The sequence below is a fragment of the Augochlora pura genome, chromosome 4, assembly GCF_028453695.1.
Source record: "Augochlora pura isolate Apur16 chromosome 4, APUR_v2.2.1, whole genome shotgun sequence".
Taxonomy (NCBI): domain Eukaryota; kingdom Metazoa; phylum Arthropoda; class Insecta; order Hymenoptera; family Halictidae; genus Augochlora; species Augochlora pura.
In genome coordinates, this window is record NC_135775.1 from 3,695,258 (window position 1) to 3,718,142 (window position 22,885).

Sequence of the window (22,885 nt, forward strand, 5' to 3'; positions counted from 1 at the left end):
CCTGGCGGGGCGAGGCCAGAAATTTCGATAACCCTCTTTCTACCTGGCCGGTATCGAATTGCGAGCAGACTCTCCTCTCTCTCTCTCTCTCGATCCACTCTCTCCTTCTCTCTCTCTCTCTCTCGTTGCCGGAGCCCGTGTAACTTTGTTTCCGCTATCATCTGTCGGGTTTGTTTTTGGTTACAGGAAATGAAATTCTGCCCCTGTGTGTGCCGCGCCGCGCGCGCGCGCGCCGCCCGGGGGCGAGGCGAAGAAAACAGCCGTCATATCGGAATACGGGTATCGACGCCACGCGAACCACACTTTTTCACTGAAGGCTTGCGACAGAGAGAGATGGGGGTCGTTTCATTCACCGGTCAGACGGCGAAGGGTTGTTTGCGCCGGTTCTCGTTTTTCTAACACGTGCACAGGGACTCGAGTTAATATTCGGATACTTTTCGGAACGATATAACGTTTTTGCGAGTGGACTGGATGACTTTTTCGACGATAGAGGGAGTTGATCGTAATTAGGATGCTTCGTTTAAATTTCGCTGTTGCTTGGAAGGGTCGATGAAATTTTTAGGATGTATTTTTCAATATTTTTATCGTGCGGTGAGATTAGAAATTTGGAGAAAAGGTATTTTTTAATTCGGTCTTCCTAGATAGAAATTGCAATTTTTGAGATAGTTTTTAGCTATTGTTTAGAATATTAATGTTCTTAATATTTCAAGAGGAATTTAGAAGGCTTGGCTTAGTTAAAAAATAATTATTTAATTCTAAAAAGGGGTTATATTATGGCTATTTATTACATAACGCTTTGCTCTTTACTCTTACATTACTCGCAGCACTTTCAAATTACTTATAAATAAATAAGGTAACCGCCCTCTACATTTTCCAACGTGTCCACCTGAAAAAATCGCGTGGCCGAGCTTCCGCCGTGAAATAAACGTTTAAAAATGGTGCGAGCAGGTGCGAGAGGGAGGGGTGGAGAGCAGCAGCAGACGGCGGCGAAACCGACCGTATGAAACTCGATCTGAAATAATTTCATTTCCACGGGGGCGACATCTTGGACCTAGCCCGGTTATCGGCCGGGGGGTGAGCCTTTCCGTTTCTTGTCCCAGCGCTCGGGGATCGAATTCTCATGTCGAGTTTCCCTGCGCGCGGCCTTGTCCGGTCATAATCCTACGGGGAAGAGAGGGGGAGAGAGGCGGGGGTTTATTCCCTATTAAAACTAGCTCTCTCTCTCTCTCTCTCTCTCTCTCCTCGACAAAAAGATGAATTATGAAGATTGAAAAAGCCGGATAAACCGGCGTTCAAGGGACGGAGAGAACCGTCGGCGGCGTTCGACGCGGGCGCGTTCAACAATAGAAGATTATTAGACCGCGGACTTCTCCGCCGATCGCGCGAAACACAATGAAACACCGCGGTTCGATGAAATTTAATATCGGCGCCGCCGCGGCCGGAAACGATAAATTAATCGTTTCTCGTGAAATAATTATTCCATCCACCGATTCCTCTGCCGCTGGAACGTCCGTTTATTTGTTCTGCAATTATCTGAATTAGCACGAAACGTGTGAACTCGTCGAACCCGGCCGGAGAGGACAATTAGCGGAGCCCTGACGCCGTGCGCGCGCGCGCGCGCGAAACAATGCCCGCGTGTCTGAAATGTCTGAACATGTAAACGGGGAGTTTTAACGTAATGTAATTTTCGTCCCTGCTCGTCGCGGAATTACGGTCGTCGGACGTTTGCTATATATATATATATAAAATGCTTCGAGGGTTAACCCCTTGAGTGACTACCCCGGTGACGGTCACGAGCTCGCGAGCCTCTCTCGTTCCTCGATAACATTCACTGAAACGTTAATCGTGTACGAATCGACTGTCCGCGCGAGCCATTTTATTTTTACCTTATTCCTTCGGTTTGATCGACGCGACGATGTCAAATTGTCCCCGATTTTATTTTTCGGTTATGTCACGAGAACCGTGTAATTATGATCGACGGGATTCTTTTGTGGAACTTGGACAGCTATTTTCATCGTGATTTAGTACGACGAATTTTATTGGGATCTTTTATACCGAGTTGGTGAACTCTTTTATTTTAATTTTGTATTACTGTCGATTTCTATGTTATATATTACTATTTATTTTATACCGTGTCATTTAACTATTTTGTTTTAATTTTGTATTACTCTTTATTCGTAAATTATATATTACTATTCATTTATATATTATACATCATTACTCATTTATATATTAAACATTCTTATTTATTCACGTATTATACATTATCATTTAATTATATATTGTACTATGATCTATTTCCAAATTTTGAAAATATCAGTCGTCAACTACCATATGAATTACTGCAACTATAAAAAGATAATAACAATATTAAAAATACAAATATTATCAACTTCAATATATATTTTCGTACTAAAAAAGAACATTGTATTAACGAGCGCATTAATTCGTCAAAAAATTTCCTTACACTCAACACGTTCGTTCTGTTTTAGTTACAGACCGATCCTCGTGCCGAGAACAAGCCGCGGACGCCCGTCGTTAGGATGGTTTGAGGGTGAAGTTGTCAAGAAAGACGTTCGTCAGTATGCTGTGGATATTGATCGCAGTGACGTGCATCGAGGTATCGACCTTTGCCAGCGCACAGCCGAAAAAACCGACCACTGCTCAAGAAGATGCGAACAACACCGAGCCCGAGCATCCCAGTGAGTATTCTCTCTCTTTCTCTCCCCCTTTCTCCCCCTCTCTCTTCGACTTCGTGCCCATTGTAAAGATGGCGGCGAGGAGCCCCCCCCCCTTTCAGGAAAACGACCAAAAAGTGCCGCGCGCCAACACAGTGTCCCCTTGAAAGGGATGCTGCAATCTACAAATGTATACACGTACAGTCAGCCCCGAAAAAAGTTGTCCGACGTTCTCAATGACAGGCTGAGGCTACGAGCCTCCAAATTAGTTCTTGTTTATGGATGTAGAATGGTTTTCTGTAATCTGAAATCAGGATTTCCTTTTTGTTAGAGTCAACGTCATGATTTTATTTTTATTAGAGTCACTGTCATGTTTTTATTTTTTATTTGAGTATATTCTTTTTTTAGTACAGTTTCTATCATGATTCTCTTTTTATTATAGTTTTCATTTCGATTTTCTTTCTATTAGAGTCTCCTTTAGAATTTTCTCTCTATTAAAAACTAGATCGACGTGTATTATAAAAAATAACACGTTCGAGTCTTTTTACGGAGACTAGGATATTTATAATTTGTTATTAAAAATAGTATGCTTCCCCTGTTCTATCGAAGACTATCGTATTTTGTGTTTAGTATCTGTTTCAGTTTCTTCCAGGCAGACAGAATTTTCCTAGGATTTCTTGTGACGCAATTTACTACAATTAACTACATTAATTAGTCTTCGCTGCTAATAAATTCTTATATGTCTTACATGGCAAGCTTGACGTCAACCCTTAAATATTAATAAACAGGCGGGAGGAATTTAATTTCAATTTGAAAGACGCGAATACCGAATATGACACGATGCCGTAAAGAAAATATTTAATCGGTCTTACACATGATAATAATATTTCGTTGACAGTACAAAAGGCGCAGCCTGTATACAATGACTACCACCCCCGATTTTGCCCTTTTACAACGATCCACCAATTACCAATCGGAACCGTTCTACCAACGCAGAGTTTATTGTTCCTCGGTTAACTCGTTCGCGACGAAAATCCACCCCTAGTCGCGCTACGAAAGTCCTTGTCTCTCCTCGAGTGTTCGCCCCCCATCTCCGTCAATAAACCTTACCTCTCTAAATAGAAAATGAAATTCGCAGGAGCCGTCGTAGCAAACGGTATTCCTGCAGCATTAACAAGCCTCGGAAATATCGGACGTCGTTCGGCCGGGGCACGAATTTATCGAACGGAACACGTCGGAATAATGCAAGCTTTTTACACGTGGCCCGTTCGTCACAGCCCCGGCAACCTCTCCTCCCTCTCCCACTCCTCCCACTCCCCACGACCCGGCCCGCCAGGAAAAACAATTTGTTAAAATGGCTGCATGAACGTGCTCCCGCGGCAGAATGTTCTCTTTTACTGATCGTGTTGTGCAAACGAGCCCCGCTCGCGCTCGCTAGTTGGAAAATAGAGAATACTACTCGCACAAATTCCCGCGCGGAACTTGTTCCCGCACATCTAATTTATTCTGCCAGACGGCCGCACGCCTAGCGAATATCAAAATTAATGTTAAATGGATACGTGAGCCGGGATTAGATTCGGTGAACCGCCGCCGGAACAACTTTTTCCGATACCGCCGCGGCCAATTAGCGGCGGACGTTCGTCGAGAGAGAGAGAGAGAGAGAGCGGAGCCAAGAAACAGCTCCGGGAAAGTTCGACTCGTCGTTTCGCGCACGGATTCCCGGTCGGATTGTCCGTCAGGGAGGATCCGGGAATTTGAGAAGAGGGGGGAGGGGAAGGGAGGGGGATCGGTGGATCTTCGACGAGTTTCCGGTAATTATCAATTACGAATTACTGCCTCTCTTATAGAGTATAGGTAGAACAGAGCTACACGCTCGGTACTGCTGTGTATAAGCGGTGCTTTGCAAACGCGATTTCTCTATAGTGGGTGGCTTAAAATATTTGAACACTTTGTGTATGATATTGAGATACTTTAAGGGGCGAAGTTACATTTTTCTAGGATAAAACAGTAGGTTCTAGGTAGAACTGTTCTTTAGGGTATGTGTAATGATGGAATAGACTATTTTCTAAAGTTTTTCTTTCACTTCTTTTAACGAAATTTTAAGGTTATGTGGAGTATCATTCTTTCTTCATACTATTGTTTCAACTGAGACGATTGGAAATAAAATTTCTGGTTCATAGTATTTGCATTCTATGCAACAGAGTGCACTTTTATGCATACGAAATTAATTCTGATGGCTCGTACCTATAATTTCGTTATACAAAAATTTTTTAAATCTAGATTTCGTCTGTATAAAAATGATCTTGAAACGTGATAAAATAATCTTAGCGATGGTACAGTATCTCCATTTTAAATGGCATAACCTTGCAATTTATGCAATTTATTAATTAATGTAATTTATGCATTTAGAATTGAGCCTATACAACTATTATACTTTTAACAATTCTGTAATAATTACACGAATTCGATGATGTAAAAATTTGCTAGAAACATCGCCTAACAAACTCGAATAATGCCTCAAACTCACCCTTCGTGCAACAAACTAACCCTTCGTGCAAACTCACTCTTCATGCAAAGGGTTAAACAAGTAGCAACAAGTATTCCGCCATAAATGCATACCCGGTCCTCGAACAGCATTTCCGGCATTACAAAAATAAAAATTACACTCGCCGCGAGAAAGAGCTCGGTCTGTATTAAGTTTCTTTTATTTTTTGCAACGGAGGGGTAGCGCCGCGTACACTGTTGAATTTGAAAAAGCCGGATTGAAAATAAAGAAACCGCGGGTTTCCGCCGGGTCGTCCAACGGCGGGTAAGTCCGTGCTTTGGGAAGATCGTGACCAGCATAATTTCCAGGCTAATCATAATAAAAATTTGAATAATTCGGCCCGGGCCATTTGTAATGAACACGATCTTCATTTCATCGTCGGGGGGACGCGCGCGAAAGCACCGCGACGCCGGCGACAAGAAAACCCGCGAGAAATCAATTACGGATCTATTATTCCTGTTTGTTCGCGTTTATAATCGCTCATCAAATATTCATCGGTTATTGTTGAGCAGAACGACGAAAGGATTTAACCCCTTAGTACCTAAATCTATTGATTAAGAATCTTAACTTCTTAACCTTAAATCTAATGATTTAACCCTCTTAGTACCGGCCAACTGAATGACTATTTCGATGATAGAGATATTAGATCGTAATTAGATTGCTTCTTTGTAATTTTGTCAGTGCTTGGAAGGATCTACGAGATTTTTCGGATGTTTTAATATTTTTTATTACTGGGTGAGATTTGTATCTCGTATCTCTACGAATCTTGCCACGTGACTTACGCAAGTCCCGATGCCATTAATTTCCTTAAAAATTCCATAGATCCTCGCTTGTCTTCGCGAATAACCGTACAAATTCGTCGAACGTCGTCTTTATCCACGCTCGGTTTCGAAAACAGCTCGTTCGAGGGCCATTCGAAAATCGTCCGGTGTCTCTTGACGATGTTGATTCGATCGTGGAAGGCTACACGAGCAGGGGGGGAGAGCGGCTTCCGGCAGCGAACGAAGAGGAAGTACGTGGTAAGACCACCGATGAATTGCGAGTATGTTTGCGATCGGGATTTAGCGGATTAGTCTGGGCTACATGCGGGGGGGGAGGGGGGGGAGAGGGCTCGCACGCGCGCGCACTTTATAAATCCCGGACGAAACCAAACTAATTAGGTATGTATATAGCCGAAGCGGCGCCGCGGGACACATAATTAATGCGGTGCACCGGGTAAATGAGAAATTAATTACGATATGGAAATCAGAAGGATCCCTCGGTCTGGCTTAGCGGCGTCGTTACCTGGAAACAGGAGACCGGTCTGCGCGATGCCGTGCCGTGGGACGCGATGCACCGCTACGTTTCTTTGACGCAGTCGCACGTGCAAAACGTGCGAGACGCGACGACGCGTGTCGTAACAGCGACGGCCGAAGACGACGACCCTCTCCAACTGAATCGCAACGGATAGTCCTTCGTGCTGGACGGGAACTTGTAAGGGACGCTTCCGCGCGGAGTTTCAGAAATCGAGAGGTTGCAGCGTGGGTGACAAGGTGGACGCTGTATCAACGTTTTTGAAGCAGGCTTTCTTGGGACCGTGTGTTTGTCGCGTATAATGATCAAGTAAAATAAAATCAAATAAAATCGAAGCTGTTGAACTGTGGTCCAAGAGACTCGGTTATTATAAAATTCTACACAATATGGCACTCCAGGAACATATTTCTTTATTATAAAACAATATATTCACTTATAATAAATTTTTAGGAAATTCGTTAATAACGATCAAAATTCTCCGCATCGAACATTTTTCGTCAAAATTTTCATTAATTTTTGTCAAAATTAATTCTAGCAGCATGCACAACTCACCGATGCATTTTCATTTGTATAAACGTTGTTTTATTTATTTGCGCATTTATCGTTGTTGTATAGCATTGAAACTTTAAATAAAAAGATATTTTATATAAAAAGAAGCCTTAGCTAGAATATTAAACCATATTATTGCGAGTAACTTTTCCAACTGATTTAAAATATATTTCACGGCGCATAAAAATCGAAATCGATTTTTACCAACAACCTAGCCCAAAATAGTTAATAAAACAAGCGTCTACACGATTCCCTTTGACAAACCCCAGCTTGCGCAACCCCAAGCGACCAGTCCCCGAGGGACGTCCCGGCGCCAGATATAATAATTAAAAGCCGATAAAGAGCGCGACGTCGGACAACGCGTCGACGAGCACTTTCGACCAGTTTCGAGGGGCATCAACAGACCGGTGAAACACGTCTCGAACGATTCTCCTCGCAACGTCTCCCAGGACAGTCTCTCTCTCTCTTTCTCTCTCTTTTTCTCTCATTGGTATGACGCGTCGACGATACCAATTTCGCCCGCACGTTGAAGAAGCCCACTCGACTCTGTTCGACCGCTCTTCTTCTGGGTCAGCCTCGATTCTTCGTATTAGCGCGGCTCGGAAGAGGATTCCGGGTGGAATCGGTTTAGCCGGGTACGACCCCCCGGTTAAGTATCGGAGTCGAGTATTGGGCTAACCCTGTTGTTGAACCAGGGCCAACGAAACTATCCAGTTTGCCGTACGTGTTCCACGCGCGTCGACCGCCTCCGCTACGGTTACCGCTAATCTAGTCGAAGACCGGGACTTCGACGACGTGTCCACAACTTTCCTGGACTTGTTTTTGGAATTCGGTAGAGCTTCTTGCCGTTTTCTTGTTGGGGAACGGACGATGGTTGGAGAGCGACTGGGACGTCGACGCCGGTGATTGGCCGCGTTTGATTAAACAGGAAACGGGGGACGTTGAACCGGTTCGAGATTTTCGGGTGGATTGTCGCGAATGGGACGCTTTGGTTTAGGACAACGAAAGGAAATAATTTCATTATCTGTGTTATTCTAGAGTATTTTTATTTTTTGAGTTGTAGCGTATTTTTATTCTATTTAATTCTAGTTTAGTTTCATTCTTTTCAATTCTATTTTATTTTTATCCCTTGTAAGATGCTTTATGTTTGATTTATTAATAGGCTGTATTTAATGGCCAGGCATTTTTTATTAAGATTATAAGTGTACGTTATGTTATATTATATTATAATATTATGTACCATGTTACATAACATTTAACAATTTTATGATAAGAATATTTCGAATAAAAGGAAACTGGACAAACTTCTCAGAATATAATTATACGATACTAATCTTGACTGCCTTATAAATAAATTTGTTTCTAATATATTCGCTCCCCTTCCTATACTACGTCAACATGTAACAACAATTTTCCTATCCAATCCAGATTCCGTTCAATCCAATGTACATTTAATAAGAATAAAATTGCTAACAATGATCCTCGAAGGAAGCCAATATCTAAAATAAATAAATGGAAATAACCACCCCAAAATAAACACAATATTAAAAAGAACCCCCCAGAGGAACTTTTAGCCGTGAAAAATCGAACCGCGGTGTTTGCCGATGTTCCAGCGATCCGATTCCGAGGAAACAGAGGGCCGATTAATTAGGCGCGCAGGTGCGAACCGAAAAACCCCGTGGCAGAGGCCCCGGCTTCGAAATTTCATCGAAGAGCCAACGGATCGAACCCTCCACGGCCTTCCTTTCCGGAGAAAAACCGTAAAATTCGGGGCGAAAGGAAGCGAGAAGGAACGAGCCGGAAAACGCTGTAACTCGGTGGACGGCGCGCGAAACGCGGCAACCGAGCAACAAACGGCATTCCGCGATTTTTGAAATTTACATCGCCGTTTCCTTCCTCGCCGGCGCTGCCCGCCCCGCCCCGCCCCGCCCGGGGGGCTAACTTTCCATCGCTAACGAGTCCGAGAGTTTACTAAAGTATTTTCTTTAGTGGATCCGCCGGAGAAACTCCGGGTCCACCCCCGAGCGCCCTCTCCACCTCCTCCCCTCCCCCACCCTCCCGTCGACCCTACCTACTGCTATCCAAGCCGCCCGGCACAATCCACTTTTCACCGTTATTGGATTCCAGGCTTCCTCGCAAACGAACGGGGTGGGGGGCAGGGGCAACGCGTAAATTCGAGACAAGACGGGCCGATCTTCCGAAATCGCGAACGTGCCAACAGCGAGACAAATTTTTTGGCGCCGCGGCGACGCTCTCGTACCGCGTCGTTTATTCGGCGGCGCTCGGGGGTGGACTGTGAGACCGAATCGTCTCAATCCTTTCCTTTCCGTTTAATAACAATGTCAGGATTTTAGTGGAGTATGTAAGTATTCTTTTTATAGCAAAAATAGGTGAGAATAGCTGATTATTCCCTTGGCTACTGGGGCAGCCTATTGGCGCTCAGAAATTTTGTGTAGGTTAAGGTTAGGTTAACCCTAACGAGTCAAACTTGTGGTAGAAGAATTATTGATATATGAATATTATTAATTTCTTCTACGTCGAAGTATAAATAAATTCTTCTGGTAGAAAAGTAAAAAATTGTCTTATCCTGTTATGAAAATAATTAAGTACGAATAAGTGCTAATTGTCGCAGCATGAAAGGAGCGATAGAGCAAGGGGTTATGGTAGTTACAATATTAACGCCTTTCGAAGAGGATGACGAACTTGATTATAATTGACTAAAAAGATTAATATACTAAACAATGGCTAAAAAACTATCCTAAAAGTTTGCCATTTCTAGCCACGAAGACAGAATTAAAAAATACCATTCTTCCAAAAAGACGCACGATATTATAAATAATTAACTATCTCTAACTCTCTCGATCAAATTTTCTCCGAATTGACATTTAATTCTTCCTATTATTTCTACATAACGCTGACATAACCTAAAAAAGTTAAAACAAAACCAATTCTGCGTTAACTTTAGATCCTTCAATACTCATAGATACACAAAATATGTATACTAAATTTCGGCACCCCATATCATAAATAATTAATCATCTCTGACTCTTTCAATTAAATTTTTCCTAAATTCAATTCAATTTTCCCTAAATTCAATTAAATTCCTCCCATTATTTCTCCGGATACATTTTCCAACCTATCCACCCTGAACCCAACAGAACGAAATAAATCGACGTTTTCCCGATCGTCCTTCCTTGGAATATCCTTTTACGAGTAGTCAAGGAAAGCTGTTGCTTCGTCTACACACCGTGGCCCGAAGAAAACGCCGGCCCGGGTTTCTTCGCATTAAATGCTCGGGCGAAATTGTATCTCGATCGTCAACTAGCCCGACGACGACTTGCTCGTCCCGTGAAAAACGAGACGCGTCTCGTGGTGCTTGCAGCGCGAGGTGAGATTTCAAGAAAACGAAGAAGAAGAGGAAGAAGAGGGAGAAGGAAGGCATTCCACCGCGGAGATACGTTTAAAGGTGCGCGAGTAGAGGGGACTCGATGGTAAATGCGCGCATCGTTGAGTGTCCTTTTAAGGGACGGGCGAGTGTACTCCATCGCGCGTTGTCGTGGAGGGTTAGTCGTCGGGTAGGGAGGAGGGGGACGTGAGCGAAGTAAAGGTGAAATATCGGGGAAAAATTACCTCCCGGAGGGGATGCCCGAACGGGGACAGTTTAGATAAAAATTCGCCGCGTTTCTCACGGTCCTCCCTAATTAAAGGGCCGAGATTAATGCGGCCAATTTCCCGGCTGCTGTCCCCCCACCCCTCTCCCCTTCACTCTCTATCTTTCTCTCTCTCTATCTCTATCTTTATCCATCTATCCTTCTCTTTCCCTCGCCAAGTCGATAGCCCGGTTTCGAAAGATTCGAATCCGCCCCGAAATTCCCGGACGTCGTCGTGCCGTTTCGGAGACACACGGCGCGCCTCCTCCGGTATCTGCGGCCCCGACGGCCGCCCTCTCGCGAGTTCTCGTCCTCGAGATTTACCGTTCCCCCGGACCGCGCGGTCCGACCGTACACACGGCCTCTCGCAGCGCAAGAAATTAAACTTTTTATCTGGCCCGGAGCGTACCCGGAGCGGGCTCCGGCCGGGGCCGGGTCGTCGTCTCGCGAGTAGGACATTAATTTGACGGTAACGCGGGCCCGAAGTTCTGTCGCGGGGGGGAGGGAGGGGTGGGAAGGGGGAACGGGACGCGATCCGTGGCCGCGATAGTTTAATTTACTGTCCCGCGAACCGCGTTAAAACTTTGCGACGCCGCGCCTGCTCGCCGGCCAATAGATCTCTTTAATAACCGCAAGCGGATCCGTGAACGCTGTTCTACGCCGTTGTTTAAATCGACGAGAGATATCGCCTCGACGATCGTCGCGCAGTTTCCCTGAAATAAGATGTATGGATTGCGGGGTGTGTGGGTTGAGACGATATTTTCTGTTCAGTTGGCAGGTAGTTAGTTGTTGGTAGAGTTATTAGTTACTTAGTTGCTAGTAGAGTTGTTAGTTAATTAGTTGTTGGTAGAATTGTTAGTTACTTGGTTGTTGGTAGAATTGTTGTTAATCGGAGATACAAATTGCAAAGATGGCCGGTTAAAGTAACAGAGGCAGTTCGCAGATTAAATTATTAATTATTAAACTGCATCTAAATTCGGCATATTGTTGTTTCTGAACGTAGTAAATTATTGTAGTAAAAGTTAATTATTTAATGGCAATTATTATAATTATAGGTGTTGTGTTCAGTATATTTATATAATAATTGGTATAAGTTATACTATATTTATATATTATTATACATAGTATTAGTTATAGTATATTTATATATTAGTTAGTATTAGTTATACTATCGCCATACAATATTAGTTAGTATTTACTATTTACGTTATTTGTTACGTACATTTTCTGTTCATTTTCCTTTCGTGTTCTTTTTCTTTTACTATTCTTAAACGGTACTAGCTATACCACAGTATTGTATTATTTTTTTATCATAATATGTTATCCATTATATAAAATCTTTGTTTCTCTAAAAATAATCCATTGAAAAACTATTCGCAGCAGAATGAATACCTCGAAACACCCCGTCGAATAAAATGGTCGCCTACTAAAAAAATATCGTTTCCACTATAAAAATTCATCGCTGAATAGATTAAAAATGCGTCACCCTGTATAAAATAAACGAGAAATGAATATTCAAGCTATCACGTGAAAGTTATTTAAAACGATAAACGCGATATAGGAGAGAGAGAGAGCACACCGCCATCGGTTTTCCAGTGCCACGGTTATAGAACAACGTCGACAATTTTGGTTATTGACAGAAGGGTTAAGCTGTCTAATGAAATTCGTTCTATCGCCCAGCCTCGGTCTCGTATAAGCAGCTTTGAGTCTCTTCTTGCGGGTGAGGGGGGCCGGCTCGCCCCGGCATCGGTGCAACAGCACGGGACCCAGCTGGTTGCACGAAACAACGATCAAGCCGGTCTAACGAGTGTTTAAACTAAGCTTGTTAACCATCACGGCGCGGCAAGAAGCGACGACGCGGGGCGAGAGCGGGGCGAAGGGGTGGCGGAGGCGAGGCGAAGGGGTGGCGAAAGGGTGGCGGAGGCGAGACGAAAGCGAGACGAAGGCGAGACGAAGGCGAGACGAAGGCGAGACGAAGGCGAGACGAAGGCGAGACGAAAAGGTGGCGAAAGCTTGGCAAAAGCGAGACGATAGCATAGCGAATGCTTGGCGAAAGCGAGATGAAAGCTTGGCGATAGCGAGACGAAAGCTTGGCAAAAGCGAGACGATAGCATAGCGAAAGCTTGGCGAAAACGAGACGAAAGCATAGCGAAAGCTTGGCGAAAGCGAGACGAAAGCATAGCGAAAACATAGCAAAAGCATAGCGAAATCAAGACGATAGCACAGCGAAAGAGAACAAAAACGAGAACGATGATGTTGCACCCCTTTCCAGGGGTGACGGATCCTCCGTCTTGCAACCCGGCCAGAAATTTTCTCCGCCGGCGAAAAGAAACCTTCGACGCTGATGACGCAAGCCATCGACGCCCTCTTCGGCGCCAGCGGCCAAAGACAATTGCGAATTTTTTGCCGGCCCTATAGGCGACCACCCTGTTTGCAAGCGTCTGTGAAATATTCATCGCCAGTTCGAACTTTAACCTTGTCGGTGTCGGATCAGAACATCTTAATTTCCCAATGCATCTGAATATTTATTAAATATATTAAAATATACGAAAAATCAACCAAAAATCTAATTTTAAAAAATTTCTCCACATGCATTAACAAATTACATTCGAAATTTACTTATATTTATAAATGCAACTGTCTTGCATAGAGCACCAAATAAATAAATAAAAGAAAGATGAAACAAGTTTCTAAATTAATATGATAATCATTTAGGAACTGTAAGATAACATAGCGAAATCGTATTAAATAATACGTCTTAAACTTTAATCAAAATCGTACCAAATAATACGCTATATACTCTACCTAAAATTGTAAACCAAAAGCTTGAAAAAATCAATATACGGCTCCACGTTGTTTCTAACAGAAGCAAAAAGACACCGAATTAATTCCAATGAAAAAGAGACACCGAAAAACGGCTCCACGAGAAGGCGAACGCGTCGAACGCAGCGGCCGAGCCAAAAGTTGATTATTTCGTAAAGCGTCGCATTAATTCGTGAAATCCGGTTCCCCGGCGTGCTCCGTCACCGGAGAAAGCGCTTTATGCAGCCGGTCGGGGAGGAGGAGGTGGAGGAGGAGAGGAAACGCATTTGCTCGCGGAAGGACCGAGGTCGTTACACCGTTTCCTCCCAGCGTCTGTTCAACTCTCGTTCGCGCAAGAACTTTCGTCCACCAACATTTTCGTGGTTTCTCAGCGGGGGAGGCGTTGTCGTCGACGTCGACGTCGACGTACTCCGAGGAAAAACGACGGAATTATTCCGGATAGCTGGTGCGCGCCGAAGCCACTAATTCCGACGTGTTCAGCGACGCGGCGGTCTAACGACGTCGGTTCCGGTCGTGGAACCGAGACGAGATACCCCCGTGGACGTCGGAGAACGAATCGACGACGGCGACGGCGACGGCGACGGAAGGCTGGAACGGTGCTCGCAACACCGGAGTGCATCGCGCGGGCCCTTATCGCGGCCAACATCCATCCAATGCAGTTACCGGTCGACTATGTGCACAGAAGAGACGCGCGAGGCTTCCGCCGGCCGATTTAACCGATTCAACCGGCAAGATATGGGCCGGAGATGTGCGTTGTGCGAACAGTCATCGGCGACGATGTCGGGACATTGGGATGTCGAATAGAGGACGTTCTAGTCCTACGGATGCAAAACCGGCGGCCGAGCGTTTCGCGTTCTTGGAAATCGTGCTAATTGACTGCGAGGATTATTGGATGTTCTTGTTGGTGATACTTTACTGTACAGTTTACTTTGTTATAGTATGGTATTTAGTAAATATTTAATATATGTAGTATTTAATTAATATATAATGTATATACAGTATTTACTAAATCTTTAATACATGTATTTTATTCACTAGATATATAATATATATTATTTATTAAATATATAATAAAAATACTCAATGAGCCAGTTACATTAAAACTTATAATTTAGAAAATTATACTGTATTGAATATATATAAAAATGAACGCATAATAAAACAAGCTTACAAATTTGAATATTACAGTATTCGCGTAATTTTGCGTTACAACGAACAACTCCAAAATAATTAACAATGTTAAAATATCTACACACTCCCCAACTAAATCCAAAAGTAAGAATTATTACTAACAATATCTATATTACCATTACAATATTATTAACTATACTATTACAATATTATTAACTATACTATTACAATATTATTAACTATACTATTACAATATTATTAACTACACTATTACAATATTATTAACAATACTATTAACATTCCGGTTAACCTGCGCCCATAACCTGTCGATCGTACAAGGCCCACGAAATTTCCACCCGGTACCAATTGATTTCCAATATTACCGTTCCCGCGAAGAAAGAATATCACATTTTGCTCGCTTTTAGTGGCCGCGCTTTTAGAGCTCGCTTTTAGCGCGCGCCGTTATAGCTCGCTTCCCATATCGCCGCTTTTAGAAACGCGCGGTACCCCGATTTTCTTCGCGCCGTTTTCAATCGATGGATCGAGTCCGCGCGTAATTCGTAACAACGAGAAGAAATCACGTTCGAGCTCTTCTTCGCGAGCACGGAATTACGTTCTCGCGTTGTCGAAGGGCACGGAATTACATTCTCGCGTTGTCGAGGAGCACGGATCCGCGGTGATCGTACCGCGACGACGGCATCGACCGTGTCGTTAACCCCTTGGATTATGACCCCATTTTATGGGGCGTTGATTAGCACTTATTTGTCCTTAATATTTTTAAACAATTAATCTACGATTTAGGTGCGAAAATTTCGGGCCGAAAAACGAAATTTTTGGGCCATTCGCAGGACTATGTAAATATTACATAATGGCAAATAAACTTTTTGTAGTACTCACATTTACTACGATTCTTACATTACGTTATAATTACTCGTCAAATATTCCACAGATATTTTTTTTTATTTTTAACTCTTTGCAGTCGAAGCCATTTTAACTGGAAATCCAAAATATTTCTTCAGACTTACAGTGTTTCCATTTTATATAACCCGGGGCATTTTGTACATTATAAAATTGAATTTTATGACTTATGTAACAGATAATAGCTCTTAACAATTTTTTAAATATTAGTAAATTTTTAGAGGCGCCTGAGAGTCGCGATTCGACCGCAAAGGGTTAAAAATAAAAAGGGTAAAATTTACGTTCAGCCAGATCATCTACTACCGGCTATGTCCGTATTTATAGGTTAAGGGGTCAATAATATTACCAGACAATTTTTCTTTCTTTTATCGTTCTCATGCACTTTTGTTTCCAGACTCTGATAAAAGTAGAATTTTTATCTTCACTTCGATGTAGAAGAAATGAATAATGTTCGTATCGAGTAGATCTTCCATGAAATCTGTGTCACGAGTCAGACTCGTCATTACAGCGGAAGGGGTTAAAAAACCGAGGGACGACTCGCCCGTCGGCCGCGTGTCCCCTGATTTATTAATTCCGCGCCGTAAATCCGCGGGGCGACCCAGAAATATGGTCGCGGCTCGGCTCGATTCCTAATCATTGAATAAGAACTTTATCGAGCCGCGGGGCTCCTCCTCCGGGAGTTTTATCGGGTCGAACTTTTTCTCTTCGAAAGTTGCTCCAAGGATTACCGTTTTAGGATCCGGGTGGGTCGCGGAAACCGCGCAACTACGGCGACCCGGCGAACTCCGACCCTGTTTCAAGGTTTGCTGGATATTTCGTAACGACGTCCGCGTAACCGCGATCGAACGATTCGAATATAGTAGAAAACCGAACGCGAAATAGAAACGGAACAGAAGCGGAATAGAAGCGGGGAGGGGATTTTTGACCGAGCGTCTTTCAACAGAGCGCCGCGGGAGAAACTCCGGAATAAGATCCGCCGATTTCCGCGCTCGCGGCCGACCGCGCCCGCCGAACCTAATTAATTACCGAGTTTCGTCCCGGCGGGCGTCATTAGGACGGGAACTAATTAAGGTGGATCAGAAACGATTAGACACGGCGGTTTCGTATCGCGCGGCGGACCGCGGGCGAACTTTTCTCCGTCGCGTGGAATTCAAATGAAATTCTTCGGGAAACAATAATGCCGGCTGGTAGCCCGAGGGGTGGGGAGGGGGGACGACGGGCGCCGCGACGAGCGGTCATATAATAAACCGTGCCTGGCTGTGACATTTCCGTTGATGAGTATAATTACCGCAACGCCCGGCAGCGGCGCAGAATTTTGATACCGTGGTCGTCGCGTCGCCTCTCTTTCCGCGGTGCCCGCTGATTTGTTGCGCGAATTTCGGCGCACGCGGCCATCTTGGAAATTTTGCATGAGCCGTCGCACGGCTACGCCACTGTGTACCGTGCAAATGGAAAAGCTTTTCTTGCCGCGCTTCTTATTTTCTTTCTTGGAAAGTTCCTCGCGACGTTCGCCGCCGAATTGAAATTCTTCGCGCCGTGGCAGCGAACGCTTTTCCTTCCGGATCTTCTCATTAGTTGAACATTCGTGGTAAATGTTACTTTTGTTTTGGATGCTTTTGAATATCGTAATTGGATCGCTGATTTTATGCATTGATGTAAAATTGAGGGGTTTGAAATGGCGTGAAAATTAAAAACGGTTTAGAGGGGAATGAAGAGAGGTTGTTAGTGGAGGAATGAAGATGGTGCTATTGTTTATTCTTTGCGGTGGATGAAGACCATTTTTTATTCTGTATAATAATTACTAACATGGATAAATTGTACCATAGAATGTCATAACGTGTACTATATGTACTATAACATGTCATAACATGAACTATATACACCATAACATGTAATAACATGTACTATACATAATCTTGACATAAGGCAGTCAGCCAATACTTTTGAATAAAAGAAATCTGAATGCAAAATTTTGTTAAAGCTAACCTGAACTTTTAAATGAATTATTATAAAAATAAAATTATTATGAAAATAAAATTTATGAATGTATGTTAAGCATCAAATTTGTATAGTTATTAAAGGCTCTATATTCAGAGAAGGAGCACAGTATTTGAAGAACAGTATTCAGAGAGACAGCACAGTGACTGAAGCACCGTATTCAGGGAAGGAGCATAATAATTTTGTGAATCATAAAAGCACGCAGTAACTGGCTCTAGAAATTTTATTTATTTATTTAAGGGGTTATAGAGCCTTATTGCATAATATAAATAGATAAAAAAATAGCAGTCGAAGAATATTGTCTGTTTTTATTGTTAGAACCAGGAAATAGATCAGTGTCGGAGCTTACTGAATTATTGTAAAAAATTATGGATTCTTTAATATTAATTAATGGATGATATAATAGTATACAGTAACATATAAAATAATATTATACAATGTAATAACGTTATATTTAACATATAATAATATATTCCCTTACCATTTTTCCAAATGAGGAATAATAATAAATACTAATGATTTAATATCGATAAAAAGCATAGAAAATCCTCGAAAAATGTCACTCAAATGGCAAAGTTTGTGTTTAGTAAGAAAAGCTCCTGAATGCTGTTAACACGGCACAGTAATTGGCTCCTCCGGCTTATACCTCCGTTCGCAATAATTTCGGGTAGCCGAGGGTGGTTGCGGCTCTCGCAGGATAGACACGGAAGGGGAAGGGGGGATGGACTGGGGAATGAAAGTCTTTCGGCCGGAAGAAGTTTGAGTGGCAAAAAGGAGGATAAGCCCGAGAGTTATGTATCCTCGCGGAATGATTTCGACGGCTCGCGAAATTCCGTATTTAACGGATGCCTTCCGGTTGGAAGCGCGGCTGGCCAAAAAGAATAGGGGCGAAGCAGAATATCTTTCCCCCCCCCCCCTCCCCCGGGTTCTTTATGTCCGGTCGCCGAGACGGAATGTTGGCCCGTTGGAAAACGGGTCGCAAAGGTTTCGCTCTGCAGCTGGCTTGCATACATTACGAGCCTTTATTCCGCGGCCATGTAAAATGGAGTGGACGTGGCGGGGAATGAAGCCGCCACCCGCTCGCCCCCCTCCCCCCTCCCAACCGACCGGCGAACGAATCTTCCTGAAAGACGGCTGGACGGGAACGGAAAATCTAGAGGCACGCCGGCGGTATATCTGAATCGAATCGCGGCGGCTCCTCCTCGAAGAATGGGAGAGCCGCGCGCGGCCCACGGGGCGAGAATAGACGGCGACCGGAGCCGCGGCGGACCGGCCGGCCTCGTTATGCTCTCTCTCTCTCTCTCTCTCTCTCGCTCGCTCTCTCTCCATCGATGGATCGCCGTGGCTTCGACCGTTTTAACGAGATCGATTACTCGTTAGGCGAGTCGCGAATTAATGAGCGGGACCCGGTACAGTGAGCAATCGATGGATTATTCTTTGGGTTAATTGATTCAAATGAGAACGTTCAGCGGCTCGTGTGTGGCCGCGGCATCGCCCCCTCGGGCGCGGCTATGGCCGCGGCAAATTTTACGGTAATCGACGACTGCCACCGAATACCTCATCTGCGGAGGACACCGGTTTATTTGTTTTTATTTGTTTTACGTAAAATGCTCGGACACCTTTTAATTTTCCACGGAGATTCGATATAATAATAACAACAGTAATAATAAGAATAACAATATTTTAACAACAATAACAATAAAAGAAAGCAATAAAAATAATAAAAATTGGAAAGTGAAGGATAAAATACGAGAAGTGACCAATGAAAAATAAAATACGAGAAATGACCAATGAAAAATAAAATACGAAAGTGAAAAATGAATAATCAAATGCGAAATTGAACAATGAAAAATAAAAAATAGAAAATGTAGAATAAAAACTAAAGAATGGAAAATTGTGGTTTATGAAGTTAGATCCTAGGGGAATGCTGAGACTGTGCTGTCACAGATTGCCCACTGGGGCATTGTTCATGCTCGGAGGCACGAGAAGAGCATCGAAGCCACGCCCACTCGAGATACTTTAACAAGAGAGTGATATAACTTGAAGCGTCACTCTGCGAAGAGAGAGTGATGTACTTTGAAGCTCTCGAATGGCCAGTGAGGCGTACAGCCTTTTAGAGCACTGCTCCAAACTCCATAAAGTTGGGAGCAGCGAAGTCACGCCCAAAGAGAGCACTGTATATAGAGCGAGTAATGCACAGGGTCCTATAAATATTCTTACTCCTTTTAAGACTAAAACTTTTTTAAAACTCGAATTCTTATTGAGATGAAATAATGTTTTGAAATCTTGTCATTGGAATGACGATATAAAATAAAACATTAAGGTTTCTTAATTATTTTATTTTTTTTTAGGTTTCTTAATTTAAAAAATGCCTTTTGCAGATTTTGGTAATTTACATGCACGGTGAGAAAGTTGGTTTGAATTTGTTGACGCAGAGTCGAGCAGCAGGAGTAGCTTGTAATAAGAATAGTCCATGAAAATTCGGAGCAGCGAAGCCCCGCCCACTGAGAGCATTTTATACAGGCCGAGTAATGTATACAGCTATTTTGCTTCTTTCGACAATAACGGGCAGCCTTGGACCGTCACTTTGCAATAGCGAAAAGCACAGATTGCTCTCCGGGGCACTGTACCGGCTCCCCATAAATATTCAGATCGGCGAGACCACGCCCACACGGAATATTCCGCCGCGTTGTCATGCCCGTTGTAAAGTGTTGCCGAGGTAAACAAATACTCTTAAGGCCATGTTTTAACCAGATCCCATTACATCGCTCATTCATAACCAAAGGGGTGAACAGGTGAACTTTAACCGAATCTCTACGTCTGCCTTTCCGGCTCCAGGTCATAAATAATGTAAGACTAGTAGTTTCTAAACTGACAGCCGGTGTTCACTTCTTAAATATTATATTTTCCGGAAAGCGTCTTTCTCTCTCTCTCTCTCTCTCTCTCTCTCTCTCTCTCTTGGCAAGTCAATATTACGCGGGGCTGTGGAGGACAAACTTGCGCGACGTTGTTAAATATATAAAACTGTTGCGAGTTTCGGGAGCAAACGGGGGAACTTGCGAATTTGCATCTGCCGGGGCGTCTCTCTCTCTCTCTCTCTCTCTCGCGCCTCTCTTCCGCCGACGCCGCACATTCTAGCCGGGTCGTTAGTCTGTCTACTAACAGTCCTTAAAACCTTTTACAGCACGTTAAAAATATTTTTCAAGGGGGAAAAGCATCGCGTTTACATTTTACGCAGGTAGGGTCATTTCAAACAGATACTTCCATTGTACGCGAACACGGGAACCAACCCAGCATTTTCTATTTTAAAATTCTTGAAATTAGAAGAACCCTTTCGCACGAAACGGTACGTTCAACATACATTTCGAAATTAACAACTGGGAATATTCTACGCGATGCATTGAATTTTTATCTCGCATGTTATTCTTCCATCAAGTTTTTGAGTGAATTCTTCGAATTTTATTCGAATATTGTTTCGAATATATTTTTCAAATAGATTTTATGAATAGAATATTATTCGATTCTTGATCTTTAAATAAATTATTCGAATCACGATTCTAATAGATTCTTAGAGTAATTAATTAAATTCTTCGAGTTATATTATTTTTATTTTTATATTATTTTTCGAATAATATTTTAGTCATTCGACAATTTTAGTAAATTGTTCAAATGAATTTTTAAATGAATTAGGGATTATCTGAGATAATTCTAAGCAACTTTATCCTTTACAAAAATATTCCTTGAGGCATTGTTAACGAGTTATTAACAAGAAAACGTCGACCAATGATAGGCGAGTACTGTTGGCGCGAGGCGACTGAGGTAGTGGGGGAATCTACGCTCCGCCCGCTTGTTATCTCCGCTACCTCGCGCCAGCAGAGCTCGCTTCCCATTGGTCACTGTTTTTTAATAATAACTCATTAACTATACTTCGGAGAAAATTATTATAAAGGAAAAAGTTGCTTAAAATAACCTCAGGAATACATCCCTCATTTATTATTACACATTGTTGAAACACTTTGCATCACATATTAGTTAGAATCTGAAATCATTTTCCGATCATTACTAAATAAATTACGACGCATAACAAATACATCTAATAAAATAATTTACTCTTCGGCCAGGATTTTAGCGAAATTCGCCCGCGTGCGTCACACATCGTCGAGAATACGGTCCCCGCTTTCAAATCCGCCGACACCCACGCAATTGTCCCCGGTTCGACGAGCGGGAACCGCAGCGGTTCGGTCTGGCGTAGGAAACCTCGAACGCGCGCGGAGCCGTTCTCGCGAGAACTCACGTTATTGTCGAACATAAGTAGAATGACAGGGGTTCGCGGGGTGTACGCGGACGGGCGGTTGCGAGGTGTGGCAGGGAGGGCGAATAAAAAGGTCTCTCTCGTCGTCGTCGTCGTCGTCGTCGTCGGAGCAGCAGCGGCGGCGGCGGCGGCTTTGGCATAGTTGAGCGCCGGCGAGAGCTTATTCACGGGTGACGTGATAAAGGGGGGAGGTGAAGAGAACGAGAGCGCGTGGCGGGCGCGCGCGCGAATGAAACGATCGCGTTTCAATTTTGCAGCAGCGACCTTCCCCGGCGAAACGGAGATCGTGGCCGGCGACCAAGTAATTCGCAAACAATCGCCATACGGCCATTGTTGGCTACTGCCCACCTTTCAACCGTGTTACGCGATTTCGATTGGGGCCGGCCTCCCCGCGCCGCGTCGCGCCGCGTTGATTTTACAGCGCGGACGAAATCCGCGCCGCGCGCTGCAAAGCGGCGCGTGTACACGGCGTGCCGGGGGCAGAGAGGAGGGGCCGTGTTTGCCCTCGGGTTTACGCCGTGGACCGCGCGCGTGCACGCGGCTTAATTTTATAACGTTGTTTATGGATACGCGCCGCCGGCTGTCCTTTTTTTTCTCGAAATCCTATCCCCACTACCGCGTAGCTTCGACTCGCAGCGTCCGTGATTTACCGGGGCGCGACAAATGCCGAAATGATCGCGCGGCAACGCCCGATAAATCATCGCCGCCCTTCGGCGTTATCTTGATTTGTCAGCGAAGGAAAAAATCGGCGCGTGGACCCCCGTTCCGCGAGCGCGCGCGCGCGCGGCTCCGTCGATGACAGCCACGATGAGATATGTGGCAAGTTCCGCGCGAAACGCAGCGGCGAGACGACGCGCGCGCTCTGGCTGCCAGCCAGTTCGGCGGACTCTGTGCACCGGGCTCTCTCCTCGCTGTTTACCGAACTGTTTGCGCGATCACCGGATCGCGAGCACCGCTTCCGGTCGCGCGGCTCTAGCTGCAACTCGAT

General features: G+C 44.0%; 1 protein-coding gene across 1 annotated transcript in view; it reads left to right on the top strand.

The window, feature by feature from the left end:
• The first annotated feature begins 2,584 nt into the window (after positions 1-2,584).
• The window catches only part of LOC144468346 (nephrin), a 210,771-nt gene continuing 190,470 nt past the window's right edge, over positions 2,585-22,885 (top strand). Inside the window, exon 1 of the mRNA XM_078177757.1 lies at positions 2,585-2,702. Coding sequence (XP_078033883.1) covers positions 2,585-2,702 — 118 coding nt within the window. The remainder of the gene's footprint in view (positions 2,703-22,885) is intronic.